This window comes from Zea mays, unplaced genomic scaffold, assembly GCF_902167145.1.
Source record: "Zea mays cultivar B73 unplaced genomic scaffold, Zm-B73-REFERENCE-NAM-5.0 scaffold_335, whole genome shotgun sequence".
Taxonomy (NCBI): Eukaryota; Viridiplantae; Streptophyta; class Magnoliopsida; order Poales; family Poaceae; genus Zea; species Zea mays.
In genome coordinates, this window is record NW_023366965.1 from 19,452 (window position 1) to 39,225 (window position 19,774).

A 19,774-nucleotide genomic window follows, 5' to 3' on the forward strand; every position below is an offset into this window, starting at 1 on the left:
AGCGTCCCGCACCCTCTGAGAAAGAAACTCCTCAACCATCACAAGATAAAGAAGTATGACGCTCTGTGTCTGACTCTATTGGTCATAGTTCCTTGCTGTTGCGGCCGGTGCTCGTTTGCGCGCGTGTGAACCACCAGATCATAAGGAAAGATGCCTCTCGGGGCATCTGAGAATGATTCGAGCCGTATGAAGGGAAACTCCCACGTACAGTTTGTTTTGGGGGGGAAGGAGCCCGACAGGGTCCCCCCACTGACTTGGCCCGGGCCTAAGTGAAAGTGAAAAAGTGAAGTGGTGGGCCTACCCATCCCAACCTGGGGTATGCTGGGATTCGCGAAGAGCAGCACCTTACGATGTTCATGACCAATCGGATCTTGACGTACCAGTAGGTACCAGAGGAGATCGCTATGATCGTTACTGTATTCGTATCGAAGAGATGCGACAAAGTGTTCGGATCATTGTGCAATGTCCTAATCGAATGCCTAGTGGCATGATCAAAGCCGATGATCGTAAGCTATGTCCTCCATCACGATCTCGAATGAAACTATCCATGGAATCGTGCGCCGTGTGAAACGTAGATCATCGCCGTTCTTAACCGAGACTCAGGTTAAGCTCCGTCTCGGAACCGTCGTGGGGTTAGGAGTAAAGCATCCCGAGGTTGGCGCATCTCGTTGGGCGTGGAGAAGCATTGGGAACCCCAATATCTTTCTTCGGAGCAGTTTCTTTTCCCGTCCCCTCGCCCCGGCATAGCGCTTCGCTTCCGGTTCTTCGGAAGAATCAACTGACTTCTCCCTTCTTCATTGATCCGGGGGAAAGGGAACCGTCTACCAGTTGGGAAGCTAGACATCAAGGTTGTGGCTTGATGAGGATAACTAAGCTGACACGCCGGAGTTGGCTGCTGGCACAACAGGGTGGTGCCTTACCGCACCGCAGGCGCACGCGCGGTAGCGTTCGTGGTGGTGCTTCAGGATTCCAATGTACTGCGTCCAAGATCAGAACGAGCTTGCCGGCGGACCACTGCCGTCCCATTCTTTAGTGAGCTGGAGCGCTGCCATCTTATCCACGGAAAACGCGTCAAGCTATCGCTTCGGGTCGAAGCACTAAAAAAGAAAAGGACCGGGAAACGCGGCGGCATAGGAACCACGGGAACCCAGGAGGGAGAAAGACGATGTACGGGATACGGGATCCTCGTAGTAGGCTGGACCAAAATCCAGCCGAGAGAGGGCAGCCTTTAGAAGCAACAGGTTGGGAAACCAAGAGAAGGTCTTATCTTCTTCCCGGCACAAAAAGAGGGATTAGCATTATTGACCCCATGAGAAAGCACTAACACCTTCGGCTCCGCGCACTGGGAAAAGGCTTCCGCGACAGGAAACCGGCTACTAGTTAGGAAGTGAACATAAGGTATCAAGAGGTCCCTCACAGTCAGGTGCGATGCAATTGCCCCCTATTAGTCAAGTACCCCTCTTCCTATTTTGTTTAGGGGTTAAAATGGCTTGATGAACCCTTCCGTTCACACGCACCGGCCCCATTCACTTGCAACTCGTAGAGGCTGTAAGTAAAGTAAACAGTGCCCCACTAAATTCAAAGTGACGGTGGGGTTGAAAGACGAGAGTGCCTACCCCCGAGCCGAGAGTGCCCGCCCTTTCTGTCAAGTAGGCTACTTTTTCCGGAACGCAGTCCGGAATAAGCGTTCCTGTGTATATAGATATCTTCGATGCTGTCATTTCGAAATGTCCGCTTCCTCTTTCACCTCCCAAAAAGCAAAGTTGGCTTGACGAGCGCAGATGAGGAAGCGGGAGCAATAAAACCAAGAATCTCTTTCTTTTCCAAATACTTACTTTATTAAGATTAAGTTAAGGGGCAAAGAGAAGCGCTTTCGCTACTGAGAAAGCGAATGGTCAGCGCGAGGGTTCGACGACTTAGCCGAGCGTTAGCGAAGCGTCATTCTCATATCATAGCGAGGCGCTTCGAGTTAGCGAAGCGCTGTAGTAGCGTCGGAGACTATGTGCTATAATGCTGAACTAAGGACGTTCCGCCTTATCTATAGAAGCAGTCAACTGAGTTCTGAACGAATGGGATCCTTAGTGGGTAATGGCTCAATCAATCTATAGATGGAAAGCCTTATGATGGGAAACTACCACGTTAGGTTTGGAGAGAGATGGGACCTGTTATAGTTTAGGGGGAGCAGATGCAAGCTTTTTCTTTCCATAGCCGGCCAAATGACTACCGGATCATCGGTCTACTCTACCTCAATTCACCATTTCGAACTTTATACAGAAGGTTTTTCCGTACCAGCTCCTTCTACCTATACCGCAGTTGAAGCACCTAAAGGTGAATTTGGTGTCTTTCTTGTCAGTAATGGGAGTAATCGTCCCTACCGTTGTAAAATAAGAGCACCTGGCTTTGCCCATTCACAAGGACTCGATTCTATGTCCAAACATCACATGCCAGCAGATGTAGTCACCATCATAGGTACTCAAGATATTGTGTTTGGAGAGGTAGATAGATAGGACGTAGTCTTGCTCGATCAGGACCCTTGCTTTATTGCGAGCCAAAACAGCTGCGCTATTCAGTTCTACATCTTTTTTTACATTTAAAGAAATGTGAAAATGCAGCCCTTTAGTTTTAGTTACAGATGTGAAAAAAGTAAATATCTCTCTGTCTGTGTAGGTTCGGTTTGTTCTTATCGATCCATTTCTTCGAGTGTGGGTGTCCTACGCTACTTCCGTTCATGTTTACGTTCTCAAAAGACCTTGGAAAAACCAACGCCGACCAAAATCCAAGTCTCCCTTTCTCTTTTGGGAGCAGAGCTGAAAAAGATGGAAATATGTGCTATGTGGAATCACCGTATCTTTCACTTTGGGCTTGACCAAGCAAGCCAGGCGTCTTCAAGAACTTTTAGTTCAACAACGCGAAAAGGAAATCCAATTTCGGTAAGACTTTGTCTGATCTCCATGCGTCTCGTGGTGGCCGCCTTACCCATTTTTCTAGTTCTAGTAATGTGGTTTGGGTCCCAGGGGTCTCTTCCTATCGATCCCCATATTCTGGAGGCAGTCAAGGGAAGTTTCGTACGGCAGGGGGTGCTTACAATTTGCCGGCTCCTGGGGTTCGATATGCCCGTTTTCATTATTATTCTGGCAGCCAAAATATTCTATAAAATACTGTTTTGGTTGTGGGGAATTTGACTATGTCCGGGACATACAACAATATTGTTTTCGATGTAAGGAACCTTACGAAAATTCCAATTGAAAACAATATTGTTTTTATTTATGCAGCTGTTTTTTGAGTATGGGAAACGTCCTCAGTTCTTCGATTCATTTTCCGATCGGTAATATTTCCTGGTGTAGGCATAGGAAACCGAGGCCCACCAACCGTATACTTGTTGGTTTGGTGGGGAAAGAAGAGTGGGTAAGTGGGCTTCTTTCAAGGTTCGTACATATCCTCAACTTCGACCTGCAGAGCCAAATTATCTTACTTTTACCAGCTTATTGCGCGTATTCTGACAAGTGATTCGATCTCATCATCACCATAATTGTCGTTGTCATCTAGATTGCTTTCTTCACAATCCTCGTCGTAACTGGCATATGTTTAAAGAGGGGCCTCCTCTCCTGCTTCCTGCAACAAAAACAACAAGAGAAGTGGAGTTTTCTATCAGAACAAGACTATTACATACATCAAGTATTATCAATAATCAAAAAGACTCTAAAGAGTAAGACGTACATAAAAATCGTCTTCTGTTTGAGAGTCGAATTCAACGACCTTCCGGGCAGTTATACTCGGGTACGGCTTGGAAGGCTTAGCGCCCTTAACCTGACAATTTAAGTTCCCTATTATTGATTCGATTCCCCATTTCCTGGACAAACAACCAGGGTAGCTACTTGGTGAGTTATACTTTGTACTCTTCGGTGGCTTAGGAAGACAACATAGCATTGATTATGAGTCAACATTTTTCCCATGTTTAAGATAGTGAAAGCTTAAAACATATCTTCTCTTTCCCATCAAGCTAGGCTAGGCAAGGTGCGCTTCCTTTCTGTAAGAAGAGAGTAGCAACGTTGTAAATTCATTGTTCACCACACTCTCTGTGAACTATCATCGGTATTTAGATGTGTAAGAAAAATTACGATTGAAAGCGAGTCAGGTTTAGCTCGTACAGAAGTCCAAACTTCAAAACTTGATAAGAGAAGTCCTAACCTATCGTCCAAAATTACTTGCTTGCGGCAGCTCAAACGAAACTGCATGGGCAATCATAACACCGCTGCTACATTTCAAAGTTCCGGGATCGGTGGCTAAACCTACAGAAAGAAAGGTTGTCCGTAAAAGCGAAGATCAATATAGAGATGCTCAGCAATAGCCTCTTTCCTTTACCGAGACTATTCCGTCTCAAAGTGAATCTGCACTACTTTTGATTTGATTTGATACAGACTGAAAGAAATGCATGCTCAAATTCAAAAACGAACAATCTCTTCCTTGGTGCTGAGATGGGCAGGCTCCTTCGCGACTTCGATCCGTCCATTCTATTCCATCACTACTTCAGTACTTCAGATCTCGTCCGTCGGTAGTGAAAGAAATCAGTTCTCTTCCCGCTCCAGCTCAATAGCATGTGCTTTCCTGGCACTTGGAAATCCGGAACATCTGAATGAGTGGAGTGAACCAAGAGAGGCACTGCTCCAGTGGAGGGTTCATGGCCATACCATAGAGTGCTTTAACTGGAGAGGATTGCAGAAGTGATGAGCCGAATTGTACCAAGCCAATGGCAACCACTTAACCCACTGTTTTGGAGTAGAACTTACTGAGCACCTGAGATACATCTCAAGACACTGATTCATTCACTCTTTCAGTCTGCCCCTCAGTCTGAGGGTGATAGGCAGAGCTCAACTGCAACTTAGTGTCCAATAGCTTGCCCCTCCAAAAGGAGCTAGTGAACACCCTGTCCCTGTCAGATACAATAGTGGCTGGCACTCCATGCAACTTCCCAATATTGTTTAGGAAAGTGGTAGCAACTGAAGCAGCAATGTAAGGATGTTTAAGAGGTCAAAAATGGGCCTATTTGTCTGTCTACCACTACTAATATAAATAGAACAGAGAGCCCTTCCGATTTAGTCCGGCCCTCAATCCATAGATATATCTTTCCAAGCTCCATCAGGTCTATTTGTGCCGGTGCCGGGCTGCCATCTCATCTATGATGAAGAATCTCTTGTCATACCAACTCGTTTACTCGCTGGCACTCAAAGAAATGCAATTGCAAAAGAAATGGTGATTGGTGCGTTGCTTAGGGGGCTTTCTGCTTTCGATGGTACAACCCAAGTCGACTACTTACCATAATAACCAGTGCTGGGCTCTCTCGCGATAACAACCCACTTCGTTGCGCCTTTTTTCTTGATGGGTATGGGTGATCTTTGGGGCGGGTTAGGGTTCCGGATCAGGCAAAAGTAAGAACTAAAAACGGATACTTTTGAATGCTTGGGTTGCTTTGATTGAATCGATTGATTCACCCTTGGCCAGAGAAGAAGATAGGGAATTCCATAGAGTCTTGAGAGTAGAAAGCAGCTGATATAGATGCCACCCCACCAAATAAATCGTAGGTAGAATGAAAGTAAGTGATTACTGTAGTGCCATGCATTTGGGATTACAGTGCCAAGCATTCGTGCTGGGATTTGAGACAGTGCCAATCTCATCTCGAACTATTACTAGCAAATAAATCATAGGTAGAAGGAATCTCAGTGATTACAATTACAGCAGCGCCACGCCAGTAGAGTAGATTCCGTTCGTTCTAGCAATCATGCCAGAACTCACTGATCCATGTGCTCCCAGAAGGAAGGATCTCGTTCCCATAGCATAGCCTATAATGAATGTGGCTTTCCCCCCCATCTCCTATCTATAGCTTCTATAGCTTATAGCTGGAATGACCTATATGACCGGAACCACCTAAACATCTATATGACCGGAACGGAACCTCAACCTATATGTATATGACCGGAACCTAAACAACCTACTGGACTTGCTTTGCTACTTGAGCCTAAGCTATATGATCTGAACCAACCCTATCGGGACTAGATCCTGTCTACGGACTTGATCCTGTCATGTCAACGGACTTGCACTTGCCTGTCAATCTTGACGGACTTGATTGTTTCAATACGTCAATCAATACGGATTCTCTTTCCTGTGGAAATGCTATCTACCTGGAAGGAAGGTTTGTTTCCCGAAGGAAGGAGATGGAGATTCTTTCGCTGGAGAGATACTTCTCATTGGAGAGGAGATACTTTCTCTTTTCGGGCTCGAAATCTGTCCTGTCGATTTCTCTGATTTAAGGGCGCAAGCACAATACTGCACTCTCCCTGCTTGCTCGCCCGATCCGTCGATCTTCTCGAGAGGAGCAGTTCAAATCACCCTGTACGGATCCATTGGGATCACCTAGAGCCGCGAGTCCAGTTGAGTGAATCCTTTCAGGCTGGATGGATGCGGTGGGCTAGCTCTGCTCTCTTCTCGAAATTGCATATTGCATAGAGTAGTATTGTACGAAACGATATCTCGTAACGGAAGGATGGAAACCAAGAGAAAGAAGACAGCTCTATCTCAGAAGTGAGCTCCGTCTCACAAGTTAGCTCCGTCGACACCTCGAGCTATTCAAACGAGTGTTCAGTCATCAGATCTCAATATCGGGTTGGGAATCTTTCTAGACTAAAAAGTTTCGTTTTCGTGGGTCGGTGTCAAGTCTATCTCTCATGTTGCTCCTCAGAAAACGCGTAGAATAGTAATGTCATTGGCCCACTAGATAAGGATGGGACAAACGCTCTAGTCTATGCGTTAGAAGGCAACTAGTATTTTTGGTTATTTTGGGAGGGAGTCTTTTTCTGTCTTGAGGGTTGGTTTGATTGGAAATCGAAATGCCTCAACTTGATAAATTGACTTATTTCTCACAATTCTTCTGGTTATGCCTTCTCCTCTTTACTTTTTATATTCTCTTTTATAATAATAATAATGGAATACTTGGAATTAGCAGAATTCTCAAACTACGGAACCAACTGCTTTCGCACCGGGGGAACAAGATCCGGAGCAAGGACCCTAATAATTTGGAAGATATCTCGAGAAAAGGTTTTAGCACCGGTCTCTCATATATGTACTCCAGTTTATCCGAAGTATCCCAATGGACCGTCGACTATTTGGGAAAAAGGAGGAAAATCACTCTGATCTCAGATTTCGGAGAAATAAGTGGCTCACGAGGAATGGAGAGACAGATTCTCTATTTGATCTCGAAGTCCTCATATAACACTTCTTCCAGTCGGATCACTTGTTGGAAAAACATAATGCTCACACATGTTCCACACGGGCAAGGAAGCATAATCTAATGAACTTAGATTCTTTTCTTTCTATAGGACTGAGGATCCTTGCCTAGATCCAGAAAAAGTTGGATGCGCCGGAAGCTGAAGCGGAAATGCAATTCTCGGGTGAGGAAAGGGTTGTCTCAGGTACGCCTGGGGCAGGATTGAATCGATGTACCTAAGCTAAACTTATAAGATTGAACCACCTATAGACGGAATTAGGAGAGCTGAGGTTTAATCCAAGACCAGGAAAGCACCAGCTATATCGAAGCCCAATGCCAAGCAAAGCCCTAGACGGAAAGTGAAGAAATTGGCTTCAAGCTTCGCCCTTAACCCAAGATGAGGTGGAGCCTTACCCCGACACAAGGTGGGACCCTCCCATTAGGATAGTGGGCTTAGTCAGACCAACATAGGTTGTCAACCAAAAAGGAGAAGCTCCCGTTATTGTTGGTTTATGGACCTAAGACGAGAGGATTGGGCTTAGAACAAGACCTTTCGGTGGATATGATCACATCTTCATGACAATAGGTGTACACCTTTGGCCTCACTCAAGGTAATGGGTGACCAAACCTAACGAGTCTAAACAAATTGGATCTTATTGTGTGACAAAAACTGAGATTGGGAATGCTTGGCAGGTATTTGAGTACCAGTAAATTAGGGAAATCAAACACATAAAGAAGTTTTCTTTCCAAGCCTGGTACACCACACTTAAGTAAGTCGATTCAGATTAGCCAACAAGCGAATCCATTCCATTAACTCAGTCAACTCTTTCTGGTAAAAGTGCTCATCATTACTACTATATATAATATAATATAATATAGTAAATTACAGACAACACTCAATGCTAATGAGTGGATCAAGTCATTTACTAGTCAATGAACTGACTAAACCCTGTCTGTTCTGGGAATTGACCCACTTAACTATACTCTTAGGGCAAGCCGCCCTGTGGTAATTAACTCCGTAAAATCTGTATCAGTCTTGAGGCAATTTGGAAATGCTAGACAAAGATATTAATCAGAGTCAGTCAATTCCCTAGCTACAGTTAATATGAAAAATCCCGGGTAGGTAATTCAAACACGCCCCACCCAATAGGTGAATCTTTCAAAGTGTGGGAAATCTCCCCTTTCTTCAATCCTAGAATCGATGCCTAAGAAAAAGGGTATATCTATTAAAATGCTCAACCCATTCATGCGATTCAATCCTCTGCTCTGATTCTATTAAAAAGGAAACACTCCACTAAGTCGTACACACTCCCCAATAAGTCTGGTAATTAATTCGTTCAAATCAATGCTCGGTGCAGCAGGTAATGTAACTTAATCAATCGCAAGCGGCAAAAGAACTCAAACTCAATCCACAATCCGTCTCGCTCGTCTGGGAAAGAAGAGCAGGCTGTTAGGCAAGCCGGCTTTAATACAACCTCTAGGGAAGCCAGGAAAGTTGGTATATACTTTGTACCAAGTACCAAACTTTTGAAACAGTTTGAATCCAATAAGGAAGAAATGAAAAAGCTAGGCCGAAGGATGAGATGGCATTTCAAGAGAATAGTCGATCAGTATGGCAGGAAGAGGTCTCTTTGTCAAATCCTCTATCATCTAAAGCTGGGTCAGAAACTTCCTTTAGGAGCAGAAGAATTTGCAGGCCGTAGGACAAAGCTTCCATTCTCGAAGAAACTAGCCAAGTTTGAAAACACTTAAGAGGGCTGGGTATTGAAAGAGTCTGGCAGGAAGAAGTATAGTACCAAGCGGCAGTAAGCCTCGATTCGAATTAGCAGAGAGGTCAGTTTTAGGAGGTCGGTGTCCAGTGGAGTTCAGCGAGAAACTCAAAGTAATACATACCTATTTGTTGCGATGTGATTGCTTCGCACCTTTCAATATTTCTTTTACTTCTAGTGCTATCTTCCATCCGTTCCAGTTCATGGATCTTCTTCTTGTTGTAGAACGAGAATTGGATTGATTCCTATAGTTTAGTTCTCTATTTGCAAATTCATTACTTAATAACGATCTTATAGGCTTTGTCTCAGGCAGATCTGGAGCGACTGGATTGAACAGAAAGTACTCTCACACTATAGAAAAAAGTAAAGTCCACTAAAAGTACATGCACTCTTTTCTTACACTTATAGAGGTTCGAAGAAATGAGTAAAAGGTAGACTAAGTGATCAATCAAGATCTTGTCTCAAAACCTACTCTTAGAAGGCTCATTCCAGCAGCCTTAGCACAAGCAAGTAGACCGTCACAAAAGAGAATGAAATCAAAACCGGAGAATGAAATGCTTTACTTATAATACTAAGACAACCAGGCACTTCACTTCAGGCTTTGATCCGCGACTTACAGAACTGTTTTGCCTGACATTCAATCGTTTTCTTGTCTTTTTTTCTTCCCACTACTATATATAATATAACCTTTAGATTTTATACTCCATCCAACCACTCTCTGTTCCATTTCTCATTCCTTATTCCTGAAAGGATAGGTTCTTTATTCCAGCTGTTCGTTAGAATCTTAGCTCGAATTCAATGTTCGGATGCTCCATCCTTCGCGTCCAATCCCTGTCAGGAGGGGCAGCTTCCTCGAGTCCGGTCTCGGAAGCTGGGGCAAAATAGGCCAGTCTATCTGAGGGAACGGGACCTACAATCAGGATCTCTTCCGCGGATCTCTTGCCTTGCTTCTTGACTGGAACCTGGCACTTTTAGCGTGCATCTAGTCTGCATATCCCTTTCTGCAAATCTCTATTAGCTCTGCTGCAGAAGTGGAATGTGAGCTTGGGAATACCCTTCCGGTTTCCAGAATCCTAGCTTGATTTCTTGCGTTTAAAGGCAGGCTTGACCAACCACATCACATAAGCCAGCGCAGCGAGAAAACTGATTCTTCCACGGGATTCCGCTTCCTACGAAACATACGTTTTACGAATTAACGGTTACCAGTAGCGAGCGATCCTTTCCTACAAGGTAAGGCCATGGACAAAGGTTTTTTATCTACCCCAGCGGGGGCAGTTTTAGGAGTCTTTTTTCAATCCATCTTACTTTGAATCCGGGCTCGCCTTCACTCGGTCAAGGGGTTGCCCTTTACCTCGTTCCGTGGTCCTTTATCCCCTCCTTGCTTGCCTAGTTTTATTCCTTTCCGAGGCCCAAAAGCCAAGCATCACAATCAGAGGGTTAATCCTCCAACCAGAACCAACTTAACCTATGGATAGTCTCCGCCGGCCTAGGCGGAGATGGCCAACTGATAGATACTTATCCTGCCCAGCGGGTGCTACTTCTCTTCTTTCTCCTATTTGCTTTGCTTGACGGTGAAACCTATCGATCATATCCGGAAGTTGCTTAACACTACCCTCGAATGCAAGTCAGCTCTTCGATTCTCGAGAATCGGGGTGGGCCAGGTGATTATTTGATTTCCAATATGGATATAATGATGTGTAAGAACTGCACCACCGATATAGCACCCTTCCTCGGACTAAGGATATTCGTACTCCCAGTGCTCTTGCTTCCTTTGCACCCCGGCTCCGAAGGATCAGTAGGGAGGACTCCGGATGCCAGTATCGGAATGGAAACATTCCTCGAATGATATGATGGTTGTGATGCCCCGTTCGTGATACCCAGGGAAGGGGACTACATCATACTTCTCTGATCCAGTCCTTTCTTTATTGACAATATTTATTAGTTGACCACTTTACTAGGCTTTCCCTAACAAAAGTATTCCGAGTGACCACCCTATTGTCACTTTACTGTCCAGTTCGCGAGTCCCACTCACTTATTTTAGTCAAACCGACCCTAACTAAAACTAAGTTAAGTATAGTACTTTTCTCAATGCTGCCCGCCTCTCATCTGTTTTCTAATCAGCTTCTATCTTCTGTTCCAACCAAGGAAGCTCTTCTATTCAACCGGTTCGTATCGCCAGGCCCCTCAGGGGGTACGGTTTATCTAATCACACTGCTCGCTACTACAGGGATTCCTTCTCCTTGCCGAGTTGCAGGTGTTACCACCCTAGATATTCTATTTATTATTTGTATGCTGCCTTCTCTCCTTCATCTGGATTTTTGAGATGATTGTTATGTTAGTTCTTCCTTCTATGTTGTAAGGTGCAATCTCATCCGATGTTTGCCAGTTTGCCCGAGTCTTCCCGATTCTTATCCAGCCCAGCTAGATTGGACCAACATCAGCGGTGCTTCTATTAACCCTTGCTTCTCTACTATTCTTAGGTCTTAGGAGAACCCTATCTTCCATATTCCTAATCCTCAAGTACAGTAGGCCGCACTCTTCGATCCTTTGGTCCTAGAACACCTTTTGTCGTAAACTATACTCTACATTCCCCCTCGGTCTACTCCGCCAAAGTAGCGACAAGATTCAATTGCTGGTTCGATTCCAGCTCGCTATCCGACGGTTAATCCTTTAACCAGAGATCAGCATCCAAGGGTTATTCCTTGAACCAGTGCTTCCTATCGAATCGATCATTCTTTACTTACTTTATTAAGATTAAGTGGGCATCCCTCACTGAAAAGAGAATCAAGCAGGAAAACCCTAGGACGAGGGATAGTGATATTCCTTTCACCGAGCAAGAAACCATCTCTTTCTTTCACATATATATATCTATTTCAAGAAGTCCAATCCACCACTATCAATGGAGCACTCTACTCTATACTATTACCGAGTGAAGATTTCATCGGATCCGGCTTGCTTTCATTGAAGGACAAGAGCGGATAGTTCCCTTCCCTTTCTTCGATGAACCCTTATCTTTCGATAGAGAAGTACAGCGAGATGAACGATAAGTCGAACGACAGAACAACCTGATGTTACTGCATCAAGTAATTCAGATTGTCATATTGAGATTTTTTCCTTTTTTGTACTTATTATTCCAAGCCAAAAGGCTATGTTCTCCCCCATACAGCTCGCAAGGCTCATAACCTAACTGCTCTACTTACTTAATTCTTAATTCAGAAATTCAACAACCCTCCCTTGAAGGGCCAAAACAACAGCAGAGTAGCAGGTCAAAAAGAGAGAGAGAACTGAAACCGAAGATACTTGGGTTGGGAGAACTCTTCTACAGTACTCCATTAACAGAATAAAAGTATAGACCAATCAGCCTTCCTTATTGTCCAAGATCATTACTAAAGTGTTGGCCAACAGACTAGTACCAGTGGTGGATAGGAGAGTAAGTCCCAGACAGCTAAGATAAACTCCCGGGTAGTGTTGTCACTGCACAAGAGGTGCGTAACAGGTGTAAGCAAAGAAGAGAGCATAACACTGGATTTAGAAAACGAGCATATGATATGGTGAGACAACTTTCTCTTTTTTGAGGTGAGATGCTAGCCAGCCCTCTATTCATGGGTGAGATATCGACTTTACAGCGTTACCACGTACCAAATCGTTCACTCTATCAGGCAGCCGGAAGTGCATCTCTTCTTTTTGCAGGACTTCTTCCTAGCTCCGTGGAACGAAGAGTTGGAACGAATAGTAGAATGTTGGGCAGCAGGAAAGACTAGTTACAGAAAAGCCAGCCCCAGTTCATTCTGGCTATTGCATCCGTGGAATGCATAGTTAGCTCCGTTTTCAAGTCCCACCCTACCTACTTATTAGCTTGCCCTGTTTCTAATGCGCTGTGGACCTTGCTTGTTGGCTTCGTCGACCAATTCAATTCCTTGTGTCGGCTCCGATCTAACTAGTAAGAAGAAAGATAGATATATAGAATTGGGTGGGCAGAGTTGGCTTGCTTCCAAGAGAATAAACACCTGGCGACTCGAAAACATGATGCGCTAGGTTTCGATCAGTTAATCGAGATAGGCTGTACTTTTCATTCGATTTTGTTACCACGTGCTTTTCACTTCATGATCATGGCTCATTTTCCTAGAACACCACAAAAAATCTCCCTACCAGTTTTATGAGAGTGCTCAGTCAACTTCCTATAAGAGTTCTGCTTTTGCTAATCAAAGACAGACATCAATCCCTCATCCTACTCTGTCTGTCAGTCGGTTACTCAGTTCTGTTAGCTACTCACGTGTCTATACTAAGCTAAGATATTCCTCATTCTTGCACAGGACAGGACAGGAGAGGGGATTGCCTTAGCTACCGGTACCGAACTCCGATCAAACTAAAACGAAAAGCTTAACCGATTCTTGTAGAGTCCTTAGCATTAGATAATGCATGCGCACACAAGAGGAATGAACTTGCCTTCTAGTGATTTGGAAGGATTGAGTCGGCTGCCCCCAGCCTCGCCCCGCATCGCCCTCCGGGGGTAGTTACGCCAGTGGAACCAACTCACAAAGCAGCCCAAAAGCAGGAACTTTTCTTGATTGAATTGGTTTAAAGGTAATTCATCAATCCTTAAATTATTCCAGGATTCTTTTGGGATGCTATCCACCCTTTGATTTACGAATTGGCTATAATATTTACTCTGGATCCCTTCCAGCTGCAAGTCAAGAAGGATCCTTTGAAACATTTTAGGATTATACTCACAATTGGTTTGGGGGTTTCGTATTGCATTGCCCGCACTATCCATATCCTGGAACAGGATTGATTTGGCCATGGAAAGGGCCAGCTAAACGCCTAAGCTCTGAAAGTACGGATTGCTTCCCTTCATAGATTTTATTAGTTAATTTGAGAAGTTCCTCTGGGCTCCTGGTCCTTTCCAGATACTGCAAACTCAAATTATGAAATATGAGATCCCTGCTACTCAGAGTCAGAGACCCGAAAGGACGTGGTGGACTCCCTGGTTCCCCCTCATCTGCAGGAGAAATTGAAGAAGGTGCAGCCCCGCCCCCTGCGGAGTGACTCGGGGCCGGCGGTGGAGTAGTACCTGACTGGGTCGAGTAGGCACCCTCCTCAGGGCTAAGTGGCGGATCTAGAAAATAGTCTGAGCCGTCAAGAACTATTTCAGGGGGCAGACCCGAGTGCTCTATTGGAGCTTTGCCCTTGCCCTTATCTTGGGCTTGACAGGTAGACTATAAAGAGATTCAGTACAGCAAGCCTGACACTCATATTTATTAATATAATGGGGACCCAGAGAAAGATAATAGAGAGCCATCTGCCAATAGGCAGAATAGATTCCACACTCACTTCAGATTCTGGGTGGGTAAAGGGAAACGTGATCTCTATTCTGAGAGGGAGCGCGGTCGAGCATAGACTCGGCAACAACCAATACATCCAATACCACAGTAGGCCCACGTACTACAGCTTAAATGTACTGTATGTGCCATCATAAACCATTTCAGTCGTAGTACCTAACCTACCAGGCACTTGTTTGCCACCAAGATAACCTAATTAACGTGAAACCAACTGTATTTCCGCTGTAGTACCTACCAGGCTTGTAACCAAGCTAAGTGAAATTGAAAAACATTTTCGCTGTACTACCGCTCGTGTAACCGACGTAATCGGTCTTAAACACCTATAATATAAGGAACTCGTGTACAACCATAACATTTATATATTTCACAGGTGTACCACCGTAACCAATTTCACTCGTGTACTACAAAGAAGAAAAGAAAAAAAGAAAATTATAGCTTTCTTTTTTTTTTGGTGCGTGCTTTTCGCCTGCCTTCCCGACCACGGATAGGCTACGGGGCTTTGCACTTCGGCCCCTGTGAATACCACATCAAGGTGACAGGATTCGAACCTATGGCCCTCTGTACCCAAAACAGATGCGCTGACCCCTGGAGGGATGGATCCAGGGGATAGAAGGTTTAGCACGGTATCACCTAATGTTGATTTTGTTGAGCTAGCCAAACAAATGAAAATAGTAACTGAAAATATAGATCGACGGAGGGAAATGATAAATAAACAAGTAGCCTTCCATTATGCGGTAAACGTTTATCATGTAAACTCCGTCGGGGGTATAGAAGATATCGAACAATACAGCGAAATCCCTCATGTTTTAATAGGCTGCGGTAACACAATCAGTGCTGATCCCTACTTCGGAGACGAAGATGATTGTTCTCTCATGTGGGAGAATTTAGTTTGGGCAGGTTTATACGGTGATGGAATGAAAACCCCTTTGATTGATTCTCACCCAACCAATCGAACCTATATTGATATTATCGCTGATGGTGTCGATTTTCATGAAGATAATAGAAAAGTAAGAGCTATCTTCAAAATCATTGATGGAAAAATGTGTGAACTATGGTGGCTTAATGGAGCAAAGAGAATGATAGTATTTGGACAGTTATAGAGAACTATAAAACATTTTGTGAAATGAATGATCCTTGTGTTTATACACAAGAATTCAGAGAGTTCGTTCGAGCGAGAAATAAAAATAATTCTGATTGGCCTTTTATTCTGGAGTTCTTTCATGCCAACCTATTTCATACCAATATAGTAGATGTAATGTATAATATAATTAGCAAGGACGTCAGGCTTCAATACGTTTTGAATTTCCCATCTTTGACGGTTTCGTCACCATATAAAAATCAGTCAGTGATGGATAATGCTGACTTGGGAAAGAAAGTACTATTTGCACTTAGCGTCACATATATGCATCATGTGTGCGCTAAATTTTTAGAAGGTGATCTATATTTCCGGAATGATATTGATAAATATCGGGATAATCCTTTCATCCCATTTATACGTTGATGGTAATATATTCGAGGGGAAGATTTGCCTTAGCCAATCAGCTGGTAGAGCACACCTTAAGGATGTTTATTAGATGAGGAAGATCGTTACGTTACTGAGCAGAGATATTTTGAGTTACTTGAGATACTAGTCTCACCTCAAACTAGCATCCAATTGTTTTCTCTTTAACAACGAAACGAGGGAGAGAAAGACTTTCTTCTGGGGGGAAGGCAGGCTTTCTCGGTGTGAGAGCTAAGACCACGGTCCAGAGTGGTGGCTTGTAAAACTCCACATAGAGCTGTCGACTATAAGACTGCAGTCCTGAGAGATGGCGGTCTCTCTCGGGAAACAAGGCTCATTTATCTCTTCTTTCTTTTTGGTATGATATTTTTGATACGAGTTTTCTATAAATACTCTATACCAGAAATCACTATCCTCAGGGATGGGATGGAATCTTGCTACCGGCGTACCTGATTGATAACTACGCTCATAGCATATACGTCAATTCATGGAATCCGCTCTGGCTCCGGGAACGAATCCATATATATAATATAGGAAAGCGCCTATCTATGGGTTGGCGAGGAAGACTGTCTTCGGGGAAGAGAGGGTTTCGAGTAAGAGAAGGTTTCTCTGCGTATAGGGTTTCTCTGCATAAGTAAGAAAGGGTTTCTCTGCGTATAGGGTTTCTCTGCATATAAGTATTATAGGAGCGTATAAAGTACAGTATTATATTATAGGAAATGAAAAGAGCTATTGTATTGTCTGGTCTCTTGTTAATTAGCAAAAGAAGTTCGATTGGAAGGTGCTTATGTGACTTCTCTGTTGATACTATCTGTTCACGTGATTAACTCACATAGAAAGTAGGCATATGCTTACTAAGTTGATTCCCTTCAATCTCTAGCCGTACGTACAAAGTATACTAGGGATAAAATAGCTCTCTACCACTACAGTATTGAGCACTAGGGTAGGAGTTTCAACTCTAAAAAATGGAAATCCCCACCAACCTTCAAATATTAATTTAATAAAGTATAGCAATCATGACAACCGATTTCAACCGTATGAGGGATTTGTATTGTAAGTTCGAAAAGTTTGTATTTGACAAGAGAGGTGTATCTAATATATTCCAAGTACCGGATATTGAATGTAGTACATCAGTGGAATCTGTAAATAGAACATTATTGTGGAAAGTAGTGGGTTTATATAAGAAGTTATTATCTAATAATAGTATTTCTAATAGATCAAATGATATTATCTCTAATGAGATTTTCTCTAATGGCCCGTATATATTCAAATCGTTAAATGATCAACTAGCATATCATAGTAAGTTATATATGGATTCATTAACTAATAAAGATTTCATTCATCAAATATCATATGAAGTTTATGATCCTGGGTGCAAATTATCTTTGGACATCTCCTATTGTCAGTTTTAACGCAACATTAAATAAATGGAAGTTTGATTCTTGGAAAGATTTGCTATCTTTAAAACAATTTACACCCGGGATAGATGATGGTAATAAGTGGTTAGAAACAGTGTTATGGCCAGCCTATAAAAGTGCATTATCAAAGAAATATTTTTTCATATCCAATAATTTAACCAATTGTTTGATAAAAATGACAACTATATCAATCATCTATGGATGGAGGAATCAATACTGTATATGGTAGTATTTTCGCACTTGTCAGAGTTGGTTTTTACACTACAGTTTGGTACAAGTTTATACCTTGTAATATAGATATTCAACCAGATCAACTGCTTTATATGTCGTGGGATTACTTTCTCAATGAGAGTGCTATTGTACAAGGGTATACTAAGATAACACTGCAGGAAACTCAAGATATATCAGATATAGTGATGTCAATCCGGGGAGATACTCCTTTTACCTTTGATGAGAATAGTTTTAACAATATGGCTATGTTGAAAGAGGTCATACCACCAGAGGAACCAGCAATACAAATACCTATGGATAATATAGACAGAAAATGGAGAGTAGGGGTTAGTTTAGGTATCGTAATAGCATTCTGTGTTGCTATTGGTGTATTTCCAGACTAAACAACGAGAAGGAATCCACTAGCTCTCTTTTCCACACATGCACTGTCAATTCGATTGCCAAAGAGTGATAAGACAAGTACCTTCGGCAGCTATCTATGGATGCTTGCAGCAGGTCTGCAATGAATGCATGCAGCTAAGTAAACTCCTGTCCTACAAGGCAGCCATACTTTACCTGAAGTCACACTGGGCCAGGTTCCGTCTTTAAACACTTGCCCAAAAACCATCTCAAAATCTGAGTGAACTATCCCAATACCTTGCTGGAAAGCTGGAAACTTCAGTTGTATAGGTAGAGAGGAAAGATCAGCATAGAAGTGATGTTCAGTAGATATAGAAGTGATGTTCAGTAGATGCCGAGTAAGTTGGAGTTTCTGAAGTGCTTGTTGGTAGTTCTCCCTGCGCTTGAATTCAAAAGCTTATCCCATCTTTTCTGTGAAGAAAACGAAATAGTCAGGCGGGTCCCTGTCTGCCTAGTAGTACTATCTTTAGTTGTGGATTTTGTTTAAGATCTTCTTCCTTTTATTCCTTGAACAACAAGGATACGGAATTACGTTATTAGTACTCGGTTAACGTGTTGTATGTTATTGTGACAAATAAGCGAATAAGCATTGATTGAGAAACTAGTTTGCCCAAGGAAGGCCTTTTGCTCTCGAAAGCCTATTCGTCTATGAAAAACGAATCCCGTGTGACTGATCTTTACTAGTACCTTCTTTTGGCTAGCCCGTTTCCACTACTTTATTTACTAGACTCAATGCCTATGTTCTGGGCTATCTGTGAATGCTTTTCCCTGTGCTTCTGTTAGCACATTGTTTTCCTTTACTCTCTATTTGGCCTTCGCTATTTGATTATTCTCTATGGTCTCTGAATTCCGATCATTCACTTCAAGAAGCAGCTCTTCTATTAAATGAAATAAAATGAAATAAAGTAAATAAGGAAATCCCCTTTCGAAAATGAGTTTCCGCAGTTGTTAGCAGAATTAGTTGCTTGCTTCTCGTATACAGAGGCTTACAAGATAGAGCTGACTTGTCGTTTAAACAGTGTTAATTGAAGTTAGCAGATTGCTTTCTTGCTATAAGACTGACAGGAAGAAAGCAGAATTACAGCTAGTTCTCTGAATTCCATCATTGCTAAGTAGTTGCAGTAGTTTTTAGCAGGAAGAGTTCAAGCTTGCTACTCGCTTACCGGATATAAGATTGAAACTCACTTATCAGTATTAGATTAGGCGTGTCCCTGGTATGGAGCTGTCGTATCAGCAGTCTTAGCAGTGAATTACAGATTTAGAGTAACAAATAGGAATTCTAGTCGTGATTCTAGTTTTCAAGAGTATTAGCAAGCATTAGTCGTATCCGAAGCAGCTACAATTCTTGCAAGCAGATTGAAAGTAGGAATTTCGATTTGTAGCCGTGATATTTCTTTGTTGTTTATATTGTATTAGCTGCTCCCATATAAGTAAGTAAGCCAGCTATCGGAATACAAGAAGTTATGCCGTAAGCTTACTTATCGTTTACATAGTTTTATCAAGATAGAATAGAAGAACTCAAGTCCAGTAAGAAGAATAAAAGCTGTGATTAAGCTTCTCGGCTCTCTGTCTTTTAGTAAGCAGACGAGTAAGCAAATAAGGTTTCAAGACAAGCATTAGTAGTAGGGGTATTAACTCTTGTATTAAGCAGTAGTTTCCCTTGTTTTAGCCACTAAGTTATCAGAACTGAAAGTAGTATTTAAGCTTGACTTGGCGTCTCGATAGTATTAATAGCTGTGGCAAGCTTTCAAGTACGAAGTGAAGAATGTAGGTCAGCTATCAGGTTTCCGTTCTACTTAGAAGTTTGTATGCCCTTTAGAGGAATCCAAGGAGAATACCAGAATTCAAGCCGGATACCA

General features: G+C 42.9%; 1 protein-coding gene across 1 annotated transcript in view; it reads left to right on the forward strand.

Moving 5' to 3' along the window:
• Positions 1-18,802, forward strand: part of LOC118474816 (putative ATP synthase protein YMF19) — a 31,286-nt gene extending 12,484 nt beyond the window's left edge. Inside the window, exon 1 of the mRNA XM_035963769.1 lies at positions 1-18,802. This exon is cut by the window's left edge and continues 12,484 nt beyond it. Within this exon, the coding sequence (XP_035819662.1) occupies positions 6,882-7,343 (462 nt within the window). The 5' untranslated portion in view covers positions 1-6,881 and the 3' untranslated portion in view covers positions 7,344-18,802.
• The last annotated feature ends 972 nt before the right edge of the window (positions 18,803-19,774 follow it).